This window comes from Tamandua tetradactyla, chromosome 4, assembly GCF_023851605.1.
Source record: "Tamandua tetradactyla isolate mTamTet1 chromosome 4, mTamTet1.pri, whole genome shotgun sequence".
Taxonomy (NCBI): Eukaryota; Metazoa; Chordata; class Mammalia; order Pilosa; family Myrmecophagidae; genus Tamandua; species Tamandua tetradactyla.
In genome coordinates, this window is record NC_135330.1 from 14,749,344 (window position 1) to 14,773,432 (window position 24,089).

Sequence of the window (24,089 nt, forward strand, 5' to 3'; positions counted from 1 at the left end):
CCCTGCAATACTTCTTTATTCACTGTCCAAATCATGCTGGGATTTATTGGGGCATCACGGTAACCTGTAAAAACCAACAAAATCTCAGGCTCTATACAAGATTCCTTGCACTTAAGGTGTTCAATTGACAATACAAGTTAAATTAGGAAATGCACTGGTCAAAATTTAAATTTTGCACCAGAAAAACATCTCTCCCTTTAGTCTCACACAGAAGTTGAAGTTTTAAAACATGGGTGATATCATCCTTTACCCACTCTTCTGATATACCTTAGTCCTACCCAGATCTTCTTCATTCATATCTCTACTTGATGTCTGATCACTTTTAAAAATTTATTTATTAATTAAAAGAATTAACAAACCACATAAAACATCAACATATATAATCAGTAATTCACAATATCATCACTTAGTGCATATTCATTATTTCTTGAACATTTGCATTAATTCAGAAAAAGAAATAAAAAGACAATAGAAAAAGAAATAAAATGAACACGGGAAAGAAAAAAAAAAGATTATACATACCATACCTCTTACCCCTCTCTTTCATTGATCACTAGCATTTCAAAGTAAATTTATTTTAGCATTTGTTCCCCCTATTATTTATTTTTATTCCGTATGTTCTACTCATTTGTTGACAAGGTAGATAAAAAGAGCATCTGATCACTTTTTAAACTGTTCCTGAATGGGGTTGTCCTTAAACTCTTGAGGTAGGACTGTCCAGGTGAGATGGGTTGGGATAGCCTTACCTGGCTTTTTCCACTTAAATGCAAATAGAAGCCGGGAGTTTGGGTGTAAGGGTATGCAGAAGAAAGTATCCTATAAATTAAGAACTGAGTACCACATGGTGGAGCACGGGAGTTTATTTAGGAGGGTGTGAAGGTTAGACACTACAGGGTGCAGGGGAATGACAGTTTGGTTTATGGCCCTAAGATCTTGCACTAACCAGTAGGTCTCATTTGGCTTTTTAACAGGCATAATGGGGGTATTACAAGAAGACCTGCAAAGGATGAGAAGTCCTGCCTTTAAGAATTTTTAGATGAAAGGTTGGATTCTGTTTTAGTTTGCTAATGCTACCTGAATGCAATATACCAGAAATGAGTTGGCTTTTATAAAGAGGATTTATTACATTATAAGATTACAGTTCAAAGGCCATAAAAATGCCCAAACTCAGGCATCCAGGGAAAGATGCCTTGACTCAGGAAAGGGCAATGGCATCCAGAACACCTCTGTCAGCTGAAAAGTCACGTGGCTGGCATCTGCTGGTCTTTTATCTTCTGGTTTCAACAGTGTTTCCAAGGCTATTTTCTTTCTACATCTCCAAATGTGCATCAGCTCTGAAGTTTTTTCCAAAATGGTTCCCTCTTAAAGGACTCCAGTAAGTGGATTAAGACCCACATTGAATGGGTGGAGACACCTCTTCTTGGATACCACCTAATCAAAAGGTCCCACCCACAATTGGGTGGGTCACATCTCTATGGAAAGAACTTAATCAAAATGATCCTACCCTACAATATTAAATCAGGATTAAAGAACATAACTTTTCTGAGATACACAACAGTTTCAAACTGGCACAGATATCTTTATGCCCTCCTGCTTAAAGGGATACTTTTTTTTTGGAAATGGTAAATCCTTTCTGTATTGGATTATAATCAGAGGAACATAAGTTGCCTTCCTAGACAGGTCTGTTTCCCAGACTTTGGGGTCCACTTGACTTTTTAACTTTGAGAGCAGGGACTTTAGAGTATTTTTAGTCCCAGTTAACACCATACTTGATGTCACAATTTTTTAATGGTGTTTACAGGTTTTTGTTTTGGCTGACAGCCCATTATTTAGATTTGGGCACCTAATCCTTTTAGTATACCCCTTCCTAGAAGCAGGGTTGACCACTCTAATGTTATTAAAAACAGTGATTTAAAAGAATACTACCAATTTGGGTAGGGGTGAAGGCTTGAGCCGGAGATTTCCTATCTGCTCCTACTATGGGACAGGTCTTTGAGAAGAGAGCCAGAGTGAGAGGCTTAGACAGAATATGTGACTCCTGTATTAATTTAAAAATTGACAGTCTTACCCATCATTTCAAAGTGTTACCCAGGGTCTGTCAAGATTGATGTTCTTCAACAAGGTCCGAGGAGCTTCTGGCTCCAACCTTCTCAGTCTTGAGTGGGGGCAGTCAGTAGGCTCTTGAGGTCCTTGCTCCCCACTGGGGGCTCGATGCATTCCCAGGCCCAGTGCTCAGCTCTCCGGCATTTAGAGCAGGGCCCTGGGGGCTCTCTTTGCCCTTAGGACTTCTTTCTTTTGCCCTTGGGGGCACTCATTTTTTGTTGTTTGTTTGTTTTTTGCATGGGCAGGTACTAGAAATTGAACCTTGGTCTCTGGCATGGCAGGCAAGAATTCTGTCTGCTGAGCCACCGTGGCCCACCCTGGGGCATTCTTTTCTTTTTTTAAAAAAATATTTTTATTGAGAAATTCTCACACACATACAGTCCATCCCATAGTATACAATTAATGGCTCACAATATCATCACATAGTTGTGTATTCATTACAATGATCATTTCAGAATATTTGCATCACTCTAGAAAAAGAAATAAAAAGAAAAACTTCATACATCCCATACACCTTACCCCTCCCTCTCATTGACCGCTCGTATTTCAATGTATCCAATTTTTTATCCTTTATCCCGCCTGTTCTAGTTTGCTAAAGCTGTTGGAATGCAATATACCAGAAATGGAATGACTTTTAAAAAGGGAATTTATTAGGTTGCAAGTTTACAATTCTAAAGTCATAGAAATGTCCAAACTAAGGCATCCTGAGAAAGATACCTGAACCCCCAAAAAGGGCTGCTGACATTTGGGGTTTCTCTCTCAGCTGGGAAGGCAAAGGGTGAAATCTGCTAGCTTTCTCTATTGGCGTCTCCTTCAAAAGCCTTCCCTGGGGGTGTTTTCCTTCTGCATCTCCAAAGGTCTCAGGCTGTGTGAGCTTTCAAGCCCACATTTAAGGGTTCCCCCTTAAATGACTTCAGTGTAACCCCACCTTGAATGGGTGGAGACACATCTCCATGGAAACTACCTTATCAAAAGGTTACCTACCCACAATTGGATGGGTCACATCTCCATGGTGCCGCGGTCCAGCCGCAGCAGAGGGAACGGGCTTGAAGGTGTGGAGGGTTGTCGGCGCGAGAAGAACACCAAGAGCCAGCTTAGAGAATTTTCCTCTGAGAAGAGTTGCTTAGATTTATTTTTGCTTAACTGATTTTATACCCTTATTCTTGGCAAGAAAACAGGTATCACAGGATCATGGTTGTGTCATGGCTTACGTTTTAGGTAAAGTTACAGGTTCAGGGAAGCAAAGCGAAAGTGCACGTTCTGATTTTTTTAGGAACACTTACACAAGATTTTAATAGCAGCAAGATATTGGCTTAAACCGCAGACATTGTGTTTGTAGTTTTCTGAGTTTAGACTTTCTTTTCCTATTATTCTACAGGTGAGGCAATATGTCAAGACCTATTTTAATTTGGTTAAAGGTTAGCTTGTTTTGATTAAAAGGTTACATTGTTTACTTAGATTTTTTATTGTTTTATAGCAATGGACCGGTGCCGTGGTGGGGAGTAAATTTTTAGGATGGCTTAATGCAGGGTTTTTTAATTGTAAGTGTTTACTTTCTATGGGGTACTTTTCTGTGACTTGTTCTAAAAGCACTTCTGCCTGCTGTATCTGCAGCATGACTTGCTTAATGGGGGCGTCCCAACCTAATTTTTTCCAAACAGTCATTGACAAGGTTTTGCAATTTGTACAATTTGTATCATTTTTTCCCAATTCTTTTGCTTTTTGATTCGTTTTGATATAATGCTTGGAGCACAACCAGCAACAAGAAACACACAATTAGTGTCATTAATCCCAGTATTTTTCTATTACACCATTTTATGCCTCGTCCTCTTTTGGGGCGTTGAAGGCCTTGCCACCGCCCTTCCTTCCAGGGAACCGTGTCAAACCGGGGAGGAAAAAGAGGACGCGGCACCATGGAAATAATAAAAAAACACCCCACTCAAATATTGAATGAGGATTAAAGAACATGGCTTTTCTGGGGTTCACAACACTTTCAAACCGGCACATCCCCTCATTATTTATTTATTTTTTTATCTTTATTTTTTTACTCACTTGCCCATACCCTAGATAAAAGGAGCATCAGACACAAGGTTTTCACAATCATACAGTCACACTGTAAAAGCTATGTAGTTATACAATTGCCTTCAAGAATCTAGGCTACTATTGAAATGCTAGTGGTGAATGAGAGGGACGGGTAAGGTATATGGGATGTATGAGTTTTTTCTCTTTATTTCTTTTTCTGGAGTGATGCAAATGTTCTAAAATGATCATGGTGATGAATACACAATTATAGGATGATATTGTGAGCCATTCAGTATATACCATGTAAGGACTGTATGTGTGTAAAGATTTGACAATAAAAATATATTTTTTAAAAGGCTGATTCTAAATTTGATATTATTAGAGAAGGGTGCACAAGACATCTTTAAATACCAAAGAAAGCTTTGTTTTCTGTTTTAATGTCAAACCACAAGAAAACTATGGGATAGCATGGAAAATGAAATTTCACCCTTCTCCATTATAATTTTCTTGCAATAGCATTTGGATTGGTGGACTATTGATTCCTAATACACTGGATTAAAACACCTTTATATCTTAGGTGTTTCTATTGAGTATTTTCAACTGCAGAGAATAGTAAAGATATGCCTTTGTAGTCTTGGAACACAATCCAAAGAAATCTTCAAGATAGAGGAAAAACAATTCCACCTTGAAGTCTCTGTGAAAATGCATGGGAGTTGTGCATTCTACTCTATAATATATCCCTGTTTGTCTTTATAATAAAATTTAAAAAAAAGAATCAATGTTACTGGAATACAGTTCAACAGTTTCAGGTACTTCCCTCCAGCCACTCTAGTACACCATAAACCAAAAAGGGATATCTGTATAATGCATAAGAATAACCTCCAGGATAACTTTTTGACTCTGAAATCTCTCAGCCACTGACACTTTATTTTGACTCATTCCTCTCTTCCCTCTTCTGGCCAGGAAGGCTTTCTCAGTCCTTGGGAACATTCTTGCTCCAATGCCCCAGCTCTCCACAATGATGGCATGTTCTGAGCAGTTTCTTCCCAGAGTAGCCTTGAGGTGGCTGCTAACCATTTACAGCTAGAGCTATAAGCCTTGCCTTATTCCAGTCTCTCCTTGCTCTCTTCCTCCTTAGTAGTCCTGCCTTATTATTAAAGACAGAAAAGGCAGTACCCATAAGATCATTCATAGACATTTGGGGCCCTGAGGACGTTTTTTTATGACTTCTTCCCTATGTCTGGATCTGACTGGCTTAGAAAGTAGGTTTTTAATATAATTTGTCCTTTAAATGGTAACCCTTACAAATTCCCTTTATAACTTTGTCCATAAAAAGTTGGACATATGGAATTTAAGATCATTTTCCTTCCCTTTTGCAAAAACGATCTAATTGGAGAATGGTATTAAAGCTAAGAGTGCTGCTTTGAGGTCACTGCTCCTCACAGTCTAACTTACACTGAGGTCAAGCAATGTTACAATAGAAGATAAGCTTTTTCTTTAGCTCGGTAGTTGGTACGGCATTCAAAATTTTCAAGAGGCATCCTAGAGGGCAGTCAACTGTGATGTTGGATTCACTACCCATACCCTGGAAGAAGTGAGACACATGGGGTATTCACTTACTGAGGCCTGGTGTCCCATGTGTCCATCAGCTAAGGAAATCCCCTGTAACTCCTTCTTACCCCTGAGTGTCCCCTTGGGGGAGAAAATCTGAGACTCCTGTCCCCCTGCCCCAATTCCCAAGCCAGACTCAGAGAGAGGGCCAAAAGTGGTAAGCAGCAAAGTTTATTAAAAGGTTAGTACATACTAAAGGAGTTCACATGGAGGTCCTCAAGAATGGCATGGGCTAGCTTGTTTATTTTTCACATGGGTAGGCACTGGAAATCTAACTCAGGTCTCTGGCATGGCACGTAAGAATTCTGCCACTGAGCCACTGTTGCACCACCCTCGGTTAGCTTATTTTGTAAGGAGGTTTTGCAGCAGTGATTTTCTATCTTGACCTTTGAATAACAGGTGTCTTCTTTGTTTTAGAAGAAGATAACTATCAGTGTTTGTGGAGCTCTGTTACATGTCCAAAATGTATTTTTGGGCAAATGTTTGACAATCTTTATGATCCCAGGCTTTCTGTTTTTAACTAAGAGTCTTCATTGGGGCCATGATTTTACAACCTTTATGGCTTTGGGGGTTTTCAGGGCTTTAGGGGGAATTCTTGTCCTCAGGAATTTGCAGTCTACATTAACTCATTCAGAGCTCAATAAGGGACCACAGCCTTGATGCCCTATTCTATTGTGCCTCAAAGGTGTGCTGGGAACCCCTGCATTTGTAGACAGTTGGTTATAAGTATGAATGGCCTGGGCCCCTTCACTTGTGACTGATGCCTGAAAGGGAATGTTGTAGAGAATTGCCCTTAGATTATGACATGTGTTCTACTTTCTAACAGTTAAAGTCAGAATTGAATTGAATTAAATTAAATTACTGTGGTATTTATAGTTAGTGTCAGGAAAATTAAAACTCAATCTTTAACATACCATATGCAAAAAATAACTCAAAATGGAATATCAATCTAAATGCCAAAGCTAAAACAATAAAAATTCTAAAAGAAATTAGCAGAAAATATTAGTGACCTTAGGTTAGACAGAAATTTCTTATAGAGAACAGGAAAACCATGAGTTCTAGTAGAAAAAGTAGAAAATTTGGGTTTCATAAAAATTTAAAATATTTGCTTTTCAAGAGACAATGATAGGGACAAGATGCTAGTGTAGTGAGGTATGAAATTTGGTTAGTCCTCCAGGGCAGTTAGTAAATGGTCAAAAACTGTCTGGAACAACTATTTGAGAGACTTCAGTGACCAGACACACATTGTACACCAGTCTGGAATGGACGGACTGGCTGATATCTCACACAGAACTGTAAGCCTCTCAAGCCATGGAAGCTGGTACCTCTCTACCACTGGCATGGCAGGCTGTCTTGGAGTTGGCTCCCCATGGAAAAAGAAGCCCTCTCTACTAGGAGCAAGGAAGGTAGCTCAATGAAACTCCAATTGTGGAATTTTAACAAATTCAGACTGCCGAATACAAGCTCTGGACACAGATAAACCTAGAGTAAGAATGAAAGGAATCCAGAGGTTTCACCTTGGTGGACATGGGGCAGGGCTGATGGGGAAAAAAAAATCCCAGAGGCCTTTTGAGTTGGATGAGCTCAAAATACTAGAATAGGGCACATAGAGCTTGGTTCCAACTCTGGCTCTTGATTAGCAAACATGGGGCTGGGGTCTGGATCTGAAAATGATTTGTTTTCTCTCCATTTTTTTAAATTAACTTACTACCAGCTCACTAGATAGAACTATGGGCATTGTTAGACTTCAGCACTACCCCAGGAAAGGGCAGAATTAGCATACATCTGGAGAGAAAAAGTAACTAGTCAGATGGAGATAATTCACTAAAGGGTGTATTTTATGTAGTCTCTATGGGAGCAAGGGAAGGTAGCTCAGCCAAGCTTCAGTTGTGGTTTTAATCCTGGCAGAGAGGAGGTGGGGCTAACAGACAAAAAATAAAATGAAATTAAATTAAAAAAGAATAAAGACAGAGGATTTTGGAGTTGGCCAAGCTCAGAAAACTGGGAAGGGGGGCACATAGAGCCAGGAACCAACTCTGGTCTTTTTCTTTTCCTATTTTAACTTTTTAAAAATTGTATCATATAACATATATATAAAGCAAAGAAAGAAAAAAGCAATAATTTTCCAAATACTCTTCAAAAAGTGCTTAAAGGACAGATCCCAGAGTTTGTCATCTCAGATTTTTCCTGCTAGCTGCTCCAGAATATCGAAGGTAGTAGGAATATATATATATTTTTTGTCATCACAATCGATTTCTGTGTATGTATATGTGTGTGTGTAAAATAACATATATACAAAAAAAGCAATAAATTTCAAAGCACAGCACAGCAATTATTTGTTGAACATATTTGAGAGTTTGACATTGGGTTACAATCCCCCAATTTTAGGTTTTCACTTCCAGCTGCTCTAAGACTAAAAAAAGTATCAGTATAATGATTAAGCAATCATACTCATTTGTTAAACCCTACCTTCTCTGTACAACTCCACCATAATCTTTGATCTTTCTCCCACTCTTTAGGACTATTTGGGATATATTCATTCTAACTTATTCATGTTGGAGGGGCTGTTGATAGTATGGTGTTGGGAAATGGAACTAGTTGGCCCCTTGGGGCTTCAGGACTTATCTGGTCCAGGGATCCATCTGGATGTTGTAGGTTTCTGGAAAGTTACCCTAGTGCATGGAACCTTTTGTGAACCTTATATATTGCCCTAGGTGTTATTTAGGATTGACTGGAATAGTTTTGGTTGGTGTTTGGCAAGTTATGATAGGTAGCAATGTCTAACTGAAGCTTGCTTAAGAGTGACCTCCAGAACCCTGGTTCTTGACTGAAAAACTTGGGAGCTGGGGCCTGACTCTGAAAATGGATTTCTTTTCTTTTTCTTCTTTTTGAAAACTATTCTAAATAGTGCATTAGAGAAAGCCTCAGGCATTTTCAGTTGTCAGTGGGACCCAGGCAAGGGGTGAGTTAAGATAGGTCTGAGAGACAAAAGTAATGAGTCACCGTTGTTATTCAGCATTGTGCTGGCAGGTCTAGCTAGAGCAGTTAGGCAAGAAAAAGAAATAAAAGACATCCAGATTGGAAAAATAGAAGTAAAACTTTCATTGTTTGCAGATAAATTTATAATTTATGTAGAAAATGCTGAAAAATCTACAGCAAAGCTACTAGAGCTAGTAAATGAATACAGCAAAGTGGCAGGGTACACGATCAACATGCAAAAATCAGTAGCAATTCCATACACTAGCAATGACAATTCTAAGGAGGAAATCAAGAAAAAAAATCCATTTACAATAACAACCAAAATAATTAAGGTTTTAGGAATAAATTTAACCAAGTCACAATTGACCTATACATAGAAAACTACAAGAAATCACTAAAAGAAATCATGGAAGACCTAAGTAAATGGAAGGACATACTGTGCTTATGGATTGGAAGATTAAATATACTTAAGAGGTTAATTCTACCCAAATCAATTTATAGATTCAATGTAATACCAATTAAAATCCCAACAACTTACTTTGTAGAAATAGAAAAGCCAATAACCAAATTTATTTTGAAGGGCAGGGAGTCTCAAATGGCTAAAAATATCTTGAGAAAGAGGAATGAAGTCAGAGGTCTCACACTAACTGACTTTAAAGCATATTAAAAAGCTACAGTGGTCAAAATAGCATGGTACTGGCATAAAGATAGATACACTGACCAATAAAATTGAAATGAGTACTCAGAGATAGACCCTCTTATCTATGGACAGTTGATCTTTGATAAGGTGGTCAAGCCAACTCAACTGGGACAGAGCAGACTCTTCAATAAATGGCGTTTGGAAAACTGGTTACGCATATCCAAAAGAATGAAAGAGTGTTCATATCTCACACCTTCCACAAAATTAACTCAAAATGGATCAAAAACCTAAACATCAGAGCTAAGAACATAAAACTTTCAGAAGAAAATTTAGGGATATGTCTTATGCATCTTGTGATAAGAAATGGTTTCCTAGACCTTACACCCAAAGCACAATGAAAGAAGAAATAGATAAATAGAATCTCCTCAAAAATTAAACATTTTTTGCATCAAAGGGCTATGTTGGAAAAGTAAAAAGGCAACCTTTGCAATGGGAGCCAGTATTTGGAAACCAAGTATCAGATGAGAGTTTAATATCCAGAAAATATAAAGAGATCCTACAACTCCACAAAAGACAGACAACACAACTTAAAAAATGGGCAAAAGACATGGACACTTTTCCAAAGAGGAAATACAAATGGCTCAAAAAAAATATGAAAAGATGTTCAACTTCACTGGATATTAGGGAAATGCAAATCAAAACCTCAATGAGATATGACATCACATCTACTAGAATGGCCATTACCAAAAAACAGAAGTTACAAGTACTGAAGAAGTTATGTAGAAAGAGGTACATTTATTCACTGTTGGTGGGAATGTAGAGTGGTGCAACCACTCTGGAAAGAAGTTTGGCAGTTACTCAATAAGCTAAGTATAGAATTACTATATGATCCAGCAATCCCATTACTAGGTACATATTCAGAGGAACTGAAGGCAGGAACAGGAACAGACATTTTCACACTGAGTTTATTATTCATGATTTTCAAGATATGGAAACAACTCAAATGTCCGTCAATGGATGAGTAGATAAACGAACTGTGTTATATACATATGATAGAATATTATGCAGTGGTAAGACTGAATAAAAGTCATGAAGCATGTAACAACATCGATGAACCTTGAGGACATTATGTTGAGTGAAATTATCCAGAAACAAAGGGATAAATACTGTATGTTCTCACTAATATGAACTAATATTAATGAGTGAACTTCGAGAGTTAAAGTGGAGAACACAGGTTTTCAGGAGAAGAAAGAGGGTAGAGATTGGGCATTTGATTCTGAAAGAGTACAGAATGTTCAACAAGATTGCATACATCTAAAGCGGGCCACGGTGGCTCAGCAGACACAGTTCTCATTTACCATGCTGGAGACCCAGGTTCGATTCCTGGTCCCTGCCCATGCAAAAAAAAAAAAAAAAAAAAAAAAAAAAAGATTGTATACATCTAGAAATGGATAGAGCAATACTATCTGATGGTAGCACAATATTGTAAATACACTGAATAAAGTGTGAGTATGGTTGAAAGGAAGGAAGGATATCTTTATCCTTGAAGGAAGGATAAGGATAAAGACTGGGACTGTACAACTTAGCAAAACCTAGAGTGGTCAATGATGGTGATGAAATGTACAAATATACGAATGCTTTTACATGAGGGAGATCAAATGAATGTCAACATTGGAATGTGTTGAAGATAAGATGGTACGTGGAAAAAATACAACCAATGCAAACCAGAGTCTGTAGCTAGCAGTAACATTGTACTACTATGCTTTCAGTAAATATAACAAAGTCAATATACCAAAGCTAAATGTCGAAAAGAGGGGGATATAAGGAAAAGATATGAGGTTCTTGATGTTGGTGTTGATGCTTCTCCTTTATATTTTATTTTACTTTTTATTCTTAATTTTTTTTTCAGAAGAAATGGAAATGTTCTCATAAAGCTTGTTGTGGTGAATGCAGAACTAAGTAATCATACCAGGAATCATTGTTTGTTTGCTTTGGATGGATCACATGGTGGGTGAATAAATAAAACTGTTTAAAAATCAACAGAAAGATACTAGTGCTGGAGAAAATGTGAAGAGAGTGATGTACTGTTTCCTATTCACCGTTAGTAGAGAAGTAGAATGGAGCAGCCCATCTGGAGGGCCATGTGGTGGTTCCACAGGAAGCTAAGTATAGATTGCTATATGATCCAACAACCCCATTATTAAGGATATACTTGGAAGAACTGAAAGCAGAGACATGAATGGACATTTGCACACTGGTGTTTATGGAGGCAGTATTCACAGTTTGCAATGGATGAAGGTGGCTATACATCTATATTCCATATATGCAATGGAATATTGAGCAGCTGCCAGAAGGAATGAAGCTGTGAGGCATTCAAATAGGTGAATGGACCTTAAGGATAGTATGTTGAGTAAATAAGCCAGAAACGAAAAAACAGACTTTATAATGTCTCACTAATATGGACAACTTTAATGTGCAAACTCTAAGAATTGAACCCAAGAGCATAAGTTGCCAGGGGAAGGCTTATGGTAAAGGCTTCTAGAGTGTAAGCTCTTACAGCAGTCACATCTATATCTGAGTTGTAATGGTCATTTCTAAATTCTGAGATGCTGAGCTCTTTGTGTATAACCTGGTGTATTAGTTAGGGTTCTCTAGAGAAACGGAATCAACAGGGAACACTCACAGATATAAAATTTATAAAAGTGTCTCACGTGACCATGGGAGTGCAGAGTCCAAAATCTGCAGGACAAGCTGTGAAACCCACCATTCTGATGGAGGGTCTGGATGAACTCCACAGAAGAGACTCAGCAGCTGAGACAGGAAGAGCCTGTCTCTTCTAAGTCCTTCTTAAAAGGCTTCCAGTGATCAGATTAAGCATTACTCATTGCAGAAGATACTCCTCTTTGGCTGATTACAAATGTAACCAGCTGTGGATGTAGCTGACATGATCATGATTTAATTCTATGAAATGTCCTCATTGCAACAGACAGGCTTGCCCAACCAGACAAACAGGTACCACCACTTGGCCAAGTTGACTCATGAACCTAACCATGACACCTGGTCAATCCCTGGAACATTGGGTATCTTTGTGACACCTGAGACTCTGAAAATCTGCATTACCCCATACAGTAACTGTGAAAAAAAAAAAGCTAAAAAGGAAACCAGACTTCAACTAGAGATATGAATGAAGTTGATCTGGTTAGGCATAAGGTAAATTAGACTAAAGGGTAAGGGATTATATCTACTGTATTTTAAAACTTCAGATTCCATGTGACACTGAAGAAGAGATGTTTATTTGGCACAAAATTTATATTTTCTGTAGCATACTATCTAATTTAACTTGTTTGGTCAGTTTATTTGAACACCATAATAACATGGAATCATGAATAGGGAGTGAGATCTTGTTGGTTTGTACAGGTTAGTGTGATGCACCAATACAGCCCAGAGTAATTTGGGCAGAGAATAAAAAAGTATTTGTAAAGCCTCCTCGAGGGACTGGGAACAATATGGAAATATTAAACTTTCCCACCTGGGGAATTCCAGACATTCTCACAATCATTGGGGACCATCAATTTAATAGGCTGAGACCTTTATCTTGGGGCTTGCCCTTATGAAACTTATTCCTACAAAGGAGAAGCTAAATCTACTTATAATTATGTCTAAGAGTCACCCAGAGAAGATCTTTTGTTGGCCTATCTCTCTAAGCCAACTTGGCAGGTGAACTCACTTCCTGCCCCCTACATGGGACATGACTCCCAGGGGTGTAAAACTCCCTGGCAATGTGGGACCTGATTCCTGGGGATGATCCTGGCCCTGATGTCATGGGATTGAGGAAGAATTCTTGACCAAAAAGGGAAGAGAAATGAAAAAAAAAAAAAATCTTCAGTGGCTGAGAGATTTCAAATAGAGTCAAGAGGTCATTCTGGAGGTTATTCTTATGCATTATATAGATATCTCTTTTTAATTTTTAGTGAATTAGAATAGTTGGAAAGAAATGCCTGAAGCTTTGAACTGTATTCCAGTAGCTTTGATTCTTGAAGATGATTGTGTAACTAAAGCTTTTATGGTGTGACCATGTGATTTTGAAAATCTTATGTGATGCTCCTTTTATCCAGTGTATGGACAGATGAGTAAAAAAAACAAGGATAATAAATAAATAAATAATAAGGGTGATAAAGGGTATGGGATGTTTGGGGTGTTGTTTTTCATTTTCATTTTTGTTTTTATTTTTATATGCATTTTCTTCAGATAATGAAAATGCCCCCAAATTAATTGTGGTGATGAATGCACAACTATGATGATACTGTGAACCATTGATTGTACACTATAGGGTATGTGAATATATCTCAATAAAATTGCATTAAAGAAAAAGAAGACACTGGGTACTTGGGTGGTTCAGTGGTAGAAGGCTCATTTGCCATGCAGGTGACCTGTGTTTCATTCCTGATCCATGCACCCCCTCAAAAAAAAAAAAATGATAATGATAACAAAATGAAAAGCCACAAGTGGGAGAAAATATTTGCAAAGCATTTATTGGACAAAGGATTTGTATCTAGAATAATTTTTAAAAAATAAACCTCTTACAACTTAATAAGATGAAAACACAATTTTCAAAAATGGGCAAAAGATTTGAATAGATACTTCACCAATGAATATGTACAGATAGTAAATCAATGAAAAGATGCTCATCATTAGCCATTAAGGTAATGCAAATTTGAATGAAAATGAGATACTACTGCTAGAATAACATTAAAAAGACTGACCATACCAGGTGTTGGCAAAGATGTCTAACAACTGGAACTCTGGTGGGATTGTAAAATGGCACTATTAGTTTGGAAAACCATTTTCTTAGAAGCTTAAATACATACCTACCTAAAAGTACACCTGCATTTATCTTACCCAGCCTTTACACCCCCAAGCATTTACCGAAGAGAAATGAAAGTTTATGTCTGCACACAACAATTTGTACATGAATGTTCAATGTAATAGTCATAATGGGAAACAACCTAAAGGTCTATCAATAGGGAAATTGATAAACAAAGTATAGTATAGTCATACAATGGAATATTACTCCACAATAAAATAGAACAAGCTATTGAAAGTCCCAACATGTATAAATCTGATAATTATGCTGAATGAAAGAAAGCAGATAAAAAAGAGTACATACCATACAATTTTATTTGTATAAAAGTCTAGAAAATGCAGTCTAAAGTATAGTGACATAAACAGATTAGCAGTTGCCTGAGGGAGGCGGGTGGGGAGGAAGGGAATACAAAGGGCACAAAACATTTTCAGGACTGATGAATTTATTAATTATTTTGATGGTGGTAATGATTTTTCATGTGTATACTTAAATTAAAACTCATGATAACAGAAAAAGGAAGAAGCAAAAACAAACAAAACTCATGATATTGCACAATGTAACTAAGTGCATTTTATGTTTGTCATTATAGCTCAATAAAGCTATTTTCAGAAACATGGAAATAAAGTGAAAAGGCAAACCACAAACTGAAAGATATTTGCAACACAATTTGGGAAACAAAAGATATTTGCAACACAATGGCAAAGAGATTATACCTAGAATATAAAGAATACTGTGAGCCAATATGATTCACTCATATATGTATCTTACAGAAATTGCTTTACTTACGAATTATGTATGATAACAGATGCAGTTTTTAACAGCGAAATACAGACAATAAAATCCAACATCCATTGTCAGTAGAATAATTTGTGGCATAATCACACGGTGGAATTGTTCATGGTGGTGAAAATTAGCGAGCTACAGCTATACCGAGCATCAGGGTGGGCTGCAGGAAAATGATGATGGGTTAAAAAAAAACAAGTCTCTGATAAACACAGTGTACTTCCATGTATATAAAATTCAAGAACATGCAAAATTATTAAAGCTATAAAAACAGGGAGTCATAAATATAAGATCAGGATTGTGGTAGATTTTGATGAGGAGGGAAGAGGATGTAGTGAGACACAGGTCCTCATGGTACTTCAAGAATAATGATAATATTCTATTGCTTAAACCAAGTGATGGTACAAGAGTGTACATTGCATCATTATTCTTTATACCTCCACACCTTTTGTATCATTTTAAAAACCTACTCAATTAAAAATAAAGGTAAGCAAAGAAGCATCAGCCCACTAGTGACAAGCCAAGAGAAGCTGAGGAGAGTATCAAAGGTCTCGTTGCTCTTGGGATGGGATGAGGGCAGGGACTTGCCCCATCTCCCTGGAATATCTTGGGGTGGTCCTGATGGTAGAACTAACTCCAAGAATTGAATCTCAATCTCTATAAGCATATAGCAAACCCAAGCTAGCCTTTCCCCCCCAGTGAATCACATGTATTCTAAATAGTTCACTGATCAGGCTAAGTGAGTAAATTTTCCCAGAGGCTTAGTGGGAATATAAATGTAAAGTATATCATCTTTAGAGCCCTTCTTGCTTTCTATATTGAGAGTGGGGTCCTGTGGGTGTTGATACAGAGTAAAATAGAGAAAGGTCTCTAACCAGACAAGGCACTATGGTAGAGCAGTTAAGGAGAAGGTGGGGCTTGGGAAGGGAAAGATTTTGTGGTTGGTTTAGAAGTTCCTCACAGACATGTCTAACCCTGAGATTCTATGTATGGAGTAAAAACAAATAGTATTGGGGTAGAGGTCAATCTAAACACATTTCATATACTTAATTTGACTAAGGTTGGTTTAGACTTTTCTTCCTTTTCTGAGGCCACTGGGTCTTTCATATCACATCTGCAAGGTTTACTGCCTCACTGCTTCCCCCACACCCATATTCAGCATCCCCTGGATTCCCTGGGGTGAACCACACAAAAACATATGCCTCTCAGATAGTGGAAAATTTATGCCAAGTGCTTATTTTAGATTGAGAAGAATCTACTGTCATGCCCATGTCGCTGATGTGTCTGCTCTGATCTGTGGTTTCTGCCGAGTTCAAGGGTCATGCTGTCCCTTCCTCTGCTTAAAGCAGGACTGCGTCCTCCCATTTTCTGATTGCTCCTGTCCATGCCATTATTAGACATCTCTAAATAACCAACTGGGAGTCTGGTGGGTGTTATGATGGTAGAAAGGGACAGATTTTCACTTTGAAAATTGGCGTGTGACCTGCCATTGAGGAGGCCTTAATCTTACAGGAAATATTTGAAGGCAAGGATATTGGTTCTCATAAGAGCTGAAGAAAGATGCTGTGGTGTCCATACTGCCCCTATTTTTTAGTCTCCTCAGGTTTCTCAAGGTATTGGATGCCTCTGGTCTCTAGTTTCCTTGGGATCAGCAGCCAGAGCTTTGGCCATGAGCCTGAGCCCTGAGCTTACTGCTGGGTCCTCTGGAAATTGATTTCCTTTTTCCCTCTGCTCTTTCCCATGGGATTATCTGCCTCATACTCAGATTTCCACTGAGACTGAATAGCCTTAGTCATGCTACAAAAGCAGACAGCCGAGACATAGGTCTAGGGAAATTTGTGTACAAATTTGTATAGACATTAGGTAGTTGGAGCCTATAAGGGACTAACCTGATATCTGGCTTGGTTCCCTTACCGGTCTTCTCCCTCTTCCCTTTTGCTATGTTCTAGTCACTAAAAACATGTAACACTTGGAACAGGATGGGCAGGACACTTGAATTCTCACCATTCCTCTCCCAGTGATTTGCCATGTAACCTTCAAGCAACTTTCCACCTCCTTGTAGTCAGTTTCTTAACCAGTGCAATGGGTGGTTGCTGCACTGAGATTTCCCATACCATGTGTGAAGGCCAGCTGGGTATCATTTAGTTATGAGCTTTGAAGTATCTCTGACTCTGTGAGGGATTCCTGAAAAATTGAGAGTGCTGTCATATCACCCATAACTCTCAGGGTACAGATGACACTGGAACTAACCTGGCCAAATCTGGACGATGAAAGTCAATCATGAACTTGAAAGCAGGGCCTAGATGCTAGGAGATGAGACAGTTAAATTTACTTCCTCTTTTCTAATTTGAGTGGTTTCACGTTGAAGAAAATCAGTGTATTGGAGGTTGCAAGAGACCCAAACAGTGCCATCATGAAGCTGGGCTGTGTCCTTACCTTCTGGGCTCCCTATCTTTCCCCTGCGACGCTGTGGGCAGCCCAAATGCTACTGGGTAAGTAAAATGTTTGCATATTGGCATAGGAATGGAGATACACCTGCCTTTGGAGAATGGATTCAATGGGAATAAATATGGGCTAACTTTGGCCCTCCAAAGAAGCAAGGTTGAGATGGGATGTGAAGGGTTTCTAAGTATAAAATTCTTGAAGTCTTTTTCATACTAAAAGTTCCTTACAACTATGATACACTCTCTAGAACCATCTCAATTCTTTTCTTCTTTTTCTCAGACAAGTTTCTTGAAAGAGTAGTCTGCATTTACTATCACCACTTTCTCACTCCACTCACTCTTCAATGCTTGCATCTGGCTTCCGCTGGAATCAGTTTTGCTCCAGGTGCAATGAGCTCCATACTGACTGGATCATTGCACTTTTTAGTTCCTACCCTGCTGGACTCGTGATGAAATAGTCTCTTTATATGCCTGTGTCTTCCACTAAACTGAAAGTTAGTTGTAAGCAGGGAAAATGTTTTTGTTTGTTCAGCTTAACCTTATCGTATTCATCTTTGAATTCTTGGCATGTTTATTGTCTACGCCCAATAATTTTGTCGAGCTGTTTTTATTAAATTCACAGAACAGTGCTAGGTGACTGTATTAAGATACAGCAATGGCATTGTGTTCAAAACTGTAGAGTTGGAATCAGATACTCTGGTTTCAAGTGTTTCTTCTTCTACTTTGGCTAAGTCGTTTTTATATCTCTGAGCTTTAGTTTCCTCATTTGTACTTTGACATGGGTTATAATTTCACAATTTTAGGTTTTACTTCTAGCTGCTCTAAAATACTGGAGACTAAAAGAGATATCAATTTAATGATTCAGCATTCACATTCATTTGTTAAGTCCTATCTTCTATGTATAATTCCACCATCAACTTTGATCTTTCCATACCTCTCACTGGGGTTGTTTGGGCTATGGCAATTCTAAATTTTTGATATTGCAGGAGTCTGTCACTGACATGGGGTAGGGAGATGGAACTATCTGATGTTCTGAAGAGGCTGGGCTAGGTTACAGGACTTATCTGGACCAGGGACCCATCTGGAGGTTGTAGGTTTCTGGCAAGTTACTCTAGTGCATGGAACCCTTGTGGGATCTTATATATTGCCTTAGGTGTTCTTTAGGATTGGCTGGAAAGGTCCTGCTTGGGGGTTGGCAGGTTATGATAGGTAGCAAGGTCAAACTGAAACTTGTGTAAGAGCAACGTCCAGAGTAGCCTCTCAGCTCTATTTGAACTCTCTCTGCCACTGATACTTTAGTAGTTTACACTTCTTTTCCCCCTTTTGGTTAAAATGGAATTGTTGATCTGATGGTACCATGTCTGAATTCATCCCTGGGAGTCCTCTCCCACGCCGCCAGGGAGACTTTCACCCCTGGATGTCATGTCCCACATAGGGGGGAGGGCAATGATTTCACTTGCTGAGTTAACCCAACAAGGTTTTATTTTTAAAAAGGTAAAAAATAAAAGAAGGAGAGGCTGAGCCCAGGTGAGTGACAGTTGAGGAACTGAAAAGAGGTAGCAGAGTAGTGAAGGGACCTTAGAGAGGATCTAAAGAAAGCAGCTGGTATTGATGTGATGAGAATTAGGAAGTAAAGACAGGCCTTGTTGAAGGAAGCTACGAGGCCAAAGAAGAGTACTGGACCAATCAGGGTGGAAGGAATAAAGACAAGTGGGGCAGGAAAGGATGGAGTGAAGAAGTGAACTCTATGAAATGACCATGGGGCTAGAAGATGGGGAGAGGGATTAATGGAGACAAGGAGCACTCATGGGGAGGGCACTTTCTTTGTCTGCATCAATTGATCAATTATGTGAGTAAGAGTTTGGTTGAAGGAAAGTAGTGAGAAATCTTTAACTCTGAGTCTCCAAGCAAAGGCAGAGAATTGTTCCAGTTATTAGTATAGACTGGGATTAGGGGGACCTGGGGTAGAGGGAAGGACAGAGAAAGGAGACATTGCCAGGGAAAGTTCAGGGAGCAGAGGACACCAAGGTAGAGATGTCCGGAAAATGAAGAACTGAAAGGGAGAGCAATGAAGGAGAGATGCAGACAGGTAGTGAAAGGAATGTGGTAGGTAACATATTTAAGGATGAAGAGCCAAGTGAGTTTTGGGAAAGAGAGAGTGCTGGAAGGTCTGAGGACTGAAGTAGATCATGTCCAAGGGAAAGCTAAAAGGACACAAATTTTGGATTCAGATGATTTTCTTCCTCTGTTCTTTACTCTCTTATGGAACTTTGAGTAAGTTAATTTACATTTCTAAAACTATTTCTTTAAGATGTATAAAATAGGAATGAAATCACATGACTGCAAAGTTTGTGTAAATAAATAAGATAGTGGGTGAAAGTGCCTAGCAGTGCCTGGCACATGGTAACGACTCAAAGAATGCTAGAATCTGAATTGTCTCCCTTTTCCTCCTCCTATGTCTGCCCGATCTGGGATGATCCTTGTATTTGGCCTCTGGTTTCCTGCACCAGCAGCTGGATGTCATGCTGGTGAGTTCACCATTCTGAGGTTCTCTACCGTCCCTATTCCCCAGACCATAGTCCATTCACTGAGACCACCAAGAAACCAGTGAACCAAGGATGAAACCATCCTCCAAGAGACATTTTCCTGCTCTCACTCTAGAAAGGATCTTTCCCTTAGGACAGGGAGGAATCCTTCTGGAGAGTAATTCCTTGTCCTCTTTCTCCAAGCCCCGGCAGCATCATTTCCTGGTTCTCCCTGGGATGTACCCTCTGAAGCTCCCGGTTTTGAGTCGCTACAGTGTGAAGGTGTCACAGCCCCTGAATCTGTCAGCACCCAGGACACCAATGATGGCCCAGTTGAAGCTGGCTTCGAGATCAAGGGCTACACTTTCAGTGAACCTTTCCATCTGATTGTGTCCTATGGTGAGGTCCTGGCAGGTCTGACCACCGCCCTTTCTCTCATTCCCCAAACCCCTCTTCCAGTCACACAGCCCACTCAGGAAGCTTGATGAAGGAAGCTACGAGGCCAAAGAAGAGTACTGGACCAATCAGGGTGGAAGGAATAAAGACAAGTGGGGCAGGAAAGGATGGAGTGAAGAAGTGAACTCTATGAAATGACCATGGGGCTAGAAGATGGGGAGAGGGATTAATGGAGACAAAGGAGCACTCATGGGGAGGGCACTTTCTTTGTCTGCATCAATTGATCAATTGTGTGAGTAAGAGTTTGGTTGAAGGAAAGTAGTGAGAAATCTTTAACTCTGAGTCTCCAAGCAAAGACAGAGAATTGTTCCAGTTACTAGTATAGACTGAGATTAGGGGGACCTGGGGTAGAGGGAAGGACAGAGAAACCGGCCATGGGAAGAGATACTTTCTTCCCTGGCTTCAACTTACAGCCATTGGGGTCTCCTCAGCCCTAAGCCCTTGAGTAGTTGTTTCACAATTACAGCAGGGATGAGAGCTGCCTGGGCCCTCAAATAAAGTTTAGGAAGGTGGGGGGGTCTATCTGTGGGCAGCACTGGGGGAGCTCCCAAAAGAGGCAGTGGGTGACACTCAGCTCTTGCTCTTGGCCACAGACTGGCTGATCCTCCAAGGTCCAGCAAAACCTGTGTTTGAAGGAGATCCTCTGGTTCTGCACTGCCGTGCCTGGCAAGACTGGCCACTGACTCAGGTCACCTTCTACCGAGATGGCTTGGCCCTGGGTCCCCCTGGACCTAATAGGGAATTCTCCATTGCTGTAGTGCAAGAGGCAGACAGCGGGGCCTATCACTGCAGTGCCATCTTCAAGAGCCCAGGCCCTGACAGCACAGAAATAACAGCTGCCGTGACCATCACAGTACAAGGTAAGAGTTAGAGCCAGTATCTTGGTGGCAGAGGCAGGCGAGAGAGACAAAGAGCCCCAAATTGTCTCTCTTTGACCTGGAGGTGACGAGGTCATTGAAGGCTCAAGTAGGTTCTGGCAATACTCAAGTCAGGCTTCCAGAATAGTGGTACTCCAGCATTTCCTTTTCAAGTTATTCAGCCCTACTCTGAGTCCAGTATATTTCTTATAAGCCCAGACCTATGCTTCAACGATTGGATATCTGAACTGTTCTCAGATTTGCTCATCTCTGAAGCTTTTGTATTCCTACCTACTTGGGAAGAGAGAGAGAGAGGAAGAGGGAGAGGCAGGTGGCTGGGGTGGACGGGTGGGGGGTGGGGCATGGTACTCGAAATGTCCAAATAGAATTTTTCTAAGCGAGTCCATTCCCGATGGAAATAGGGGAATGGAAATGTAACCGGGGTTCTTTACCTATCATGGATCCCCCTGAATATAGGATGGCTGAGCTCTTCTTTCTCTCTTATCTCTCTCCTAGAATTGTTTCCAACCCCAGTGCTCAGAGTCACACCCTCAGCTGAGCCTCAAGAGAGAAGTTCAGTGACCCTGAGCTGTCAGACAAAGCTGTCACTGCAGAGGTCGGCCACCCGCCTCCTCTTCTCCTTCTACAAGGATGGCAGGACAGTACGCAGCAGGGACCTCTCCTCAGAATTCCAGATCCCCACAGCCTCAGAGGAGCACTCTGGGTCCTACTGGTGTGAGGCAGCCACTGACAACAACCAAGTTTTGAAACAGAGCCCTCAGCTGGAGATCAGGGTGCAGGGTGAGTTAGCATGTATTGGGGTTGTGTGTTGGTTTGGTGTGTGCAGAGAGGGGAGGGAATAAGATTATTGGCCACATATGCTGGAGTTAAGTCCTCATGGTGGAAATGGAGATTTTTTCCTCAGATCATGGTATTATACCTCACCAAACCAAGACCTGAGCTAGTTCCCTGCTATTTCCCACAAACCTTATGATCCCAGCATGATTTCTGGGCATTTATAAAAAATATAGTATCTAGAAAGAGGATAGGGGTACTCTGAAGTCTGTGCTCAGTTCTAGGAGCCCCCACTGAGAAGATTGTACTTGACCTGAAACATTCTCAGAGAAGGTGTCCATGGTAAATTGGGGGCTAGAAGGCATGTCATATGAAAAATAGTGGAAGGGACTAGAGATGTTTCTCCAGAAGAGAAGGTAACTCAGGGAGCCAGTAGGTGTCCTCAAAAATTTGAAAGCTGGCATGAAGGTGAGGAACTAAACTAATGCTATGTACAGTGAAAAAGTTGAACTAGTCATTTACAACTTCATGCTGCAGGGAATTAGATTCTGTCTGGATAAAAGACAAATTGGCTAATAGTTATAGCTATCTAATGATGAGGTCTCATCATTAGATGATGAGATTTCAAGTGGAGATAGTCAAGCTTCAGGTTCAAATTTGGACCAGAAGGGAGACTACAGTCCTCAAGCCCCTGCTATCATTGGGCCCCACAGCCATTTCCAGGGAACAACAACAACAGGAAAAGATTGACCATGGAGATGAAAGCAGGGCCAGAGCTAATATTCTCTCTTGTATGTGCCTCCTGCCCCATAATCCAGGTCCCTCCAAACCTGCTGTACCCCGCACCTTGACTCCAGCACCTCAGAAACCAGCTGCTCCAGAAATGACTCTGACAGAGCCTCCCGGGCCTTCGCCTCCTCTGCACACCCCTTCTTCTGAGGATCCGTGTTTCTCCTCTCCTCTGAGAGGGCCAGACCCTCACCTCCATCACCAGATGGGCATTCTTCTCAAACACATGCAAGATGTGAGAGCTCTCCTTGGTTACATAGTCATGGAGCTGAGGGACTTGTCTAGCCACCTGAAGACTGAGACCACAAAGGCTGCTTCCAAATAAACGTAACCAATTCACCACAATATTGCTCAACCACCCCCAATAAATCCAACTCTTTCTATTTCTTTTTCTCTTTCCCTCCTGAAGTATGCACAAATCATTTTAAAAGGTGGCCCAGTGTTTTGTTAGACTAATGGAGATTGATGAATATAAATAAATTTGTACAAAGTAGTGATCAGAGTTTAGGTATAATGTGTATTCTCTCTTAACATTACAAAATAATCTTGCTTTCTCTCGACCAAACAATTCCTTCTGTTACCCAGACCAGAATCTGTACTTAAAAGGAAGCAATGGAGGTGGATTTAAGCAGACATCCTCACCCGGGATGATTTTGTCCCCTAGGGAGATATTTAATAATGTCTGGAGATATTTTGGGTGTTACAGTGGGGTGTGTTTGTGTGTGTACTACTATCATCTAGTTAGTAGAAGCCAGGGATCCCATAATGTTATAAGGCACATGCCGTGCCCCCACAACAAAGAATGATCTGGTCCAAAATGTCAATAGTGTCAAGGTTGAGAAACTCCAGCCTAATGGAAGGCAGTTATTGGACTCTGGGGGGGGGGGGGGTACAACTTTCTCTTTCTACTTCCTCTTCCCTTTCAGCCTCATTCAGCAAGAATTAATTACATACTGGTATTTAATTGGCCTTGGCTACATGTCTGGGTTTATGTGATATGGAATTTAAGAATACTCTTAAGACAGTGTCTTTGTCTACAGAAGGCTTAAACTTTGAGTATATGGGCAATAATACTCCTTCCCATAAAACAAAGCAGAATATAAACATTCTTCACAAGAACCTACTGCGCCCAGAAATTAGTGATCAAGTATTAACTTTGTGTGGAGCAGCAATTCTTGTTATAAGCAATTTGCCCCTCAAATATTTTCCTTTTTACAAAAA

The 24,089-nt window shown here is 40.0% G+C and overlaps 1 protein-coding gene across 3 annotated transcripts; it reads left to right on the plus strand.

Annotated features, from left to right (window-relative positions):
- The first annotated feature begins 17,365 nt into the window (after positions 1 to 17,365).
- On the plus strand, positions 17,366 to 23,362 carry FCRLA (Fc receptor like A). Of its 3 annotated transcripts, none has more exons than XM_077155734.1 (6): positions 17,366 to 17,494; positions 19,957 to 19,974; positions 20,176 to 20,370; positions 21,021 to 21,287; positions 21,801 to 22,085; positions 22,898 to 23,362. In XM_077155734.1, the coding sequence occupies exons 1-6, from the start codon at positions 17,416 to 17,418 to the stop codon at positions 23,191 to 23,193; spliced, it is 1,140 nt and encodes a 379-aa protein (XP_077011849.1). In that variant the 5' UTR covers positions 17,366 to 17,415; the 3' UTR covers positions 23,194 to 23,362. The 3 variants fall into 3 exon arrangements, with proteins under 3 accessions (XP_077011849.1, XP_077011850.1, XP_077011851.1); XM_077155735.1 differs by having other exon boundaries at positions 19,960 to 19,974; XM_077155736.1 differs by lacking the exon at positions 19,957 to 19,974.
- Positions 23,363 to 24,089: the final 727 nt, after the last annotated feature.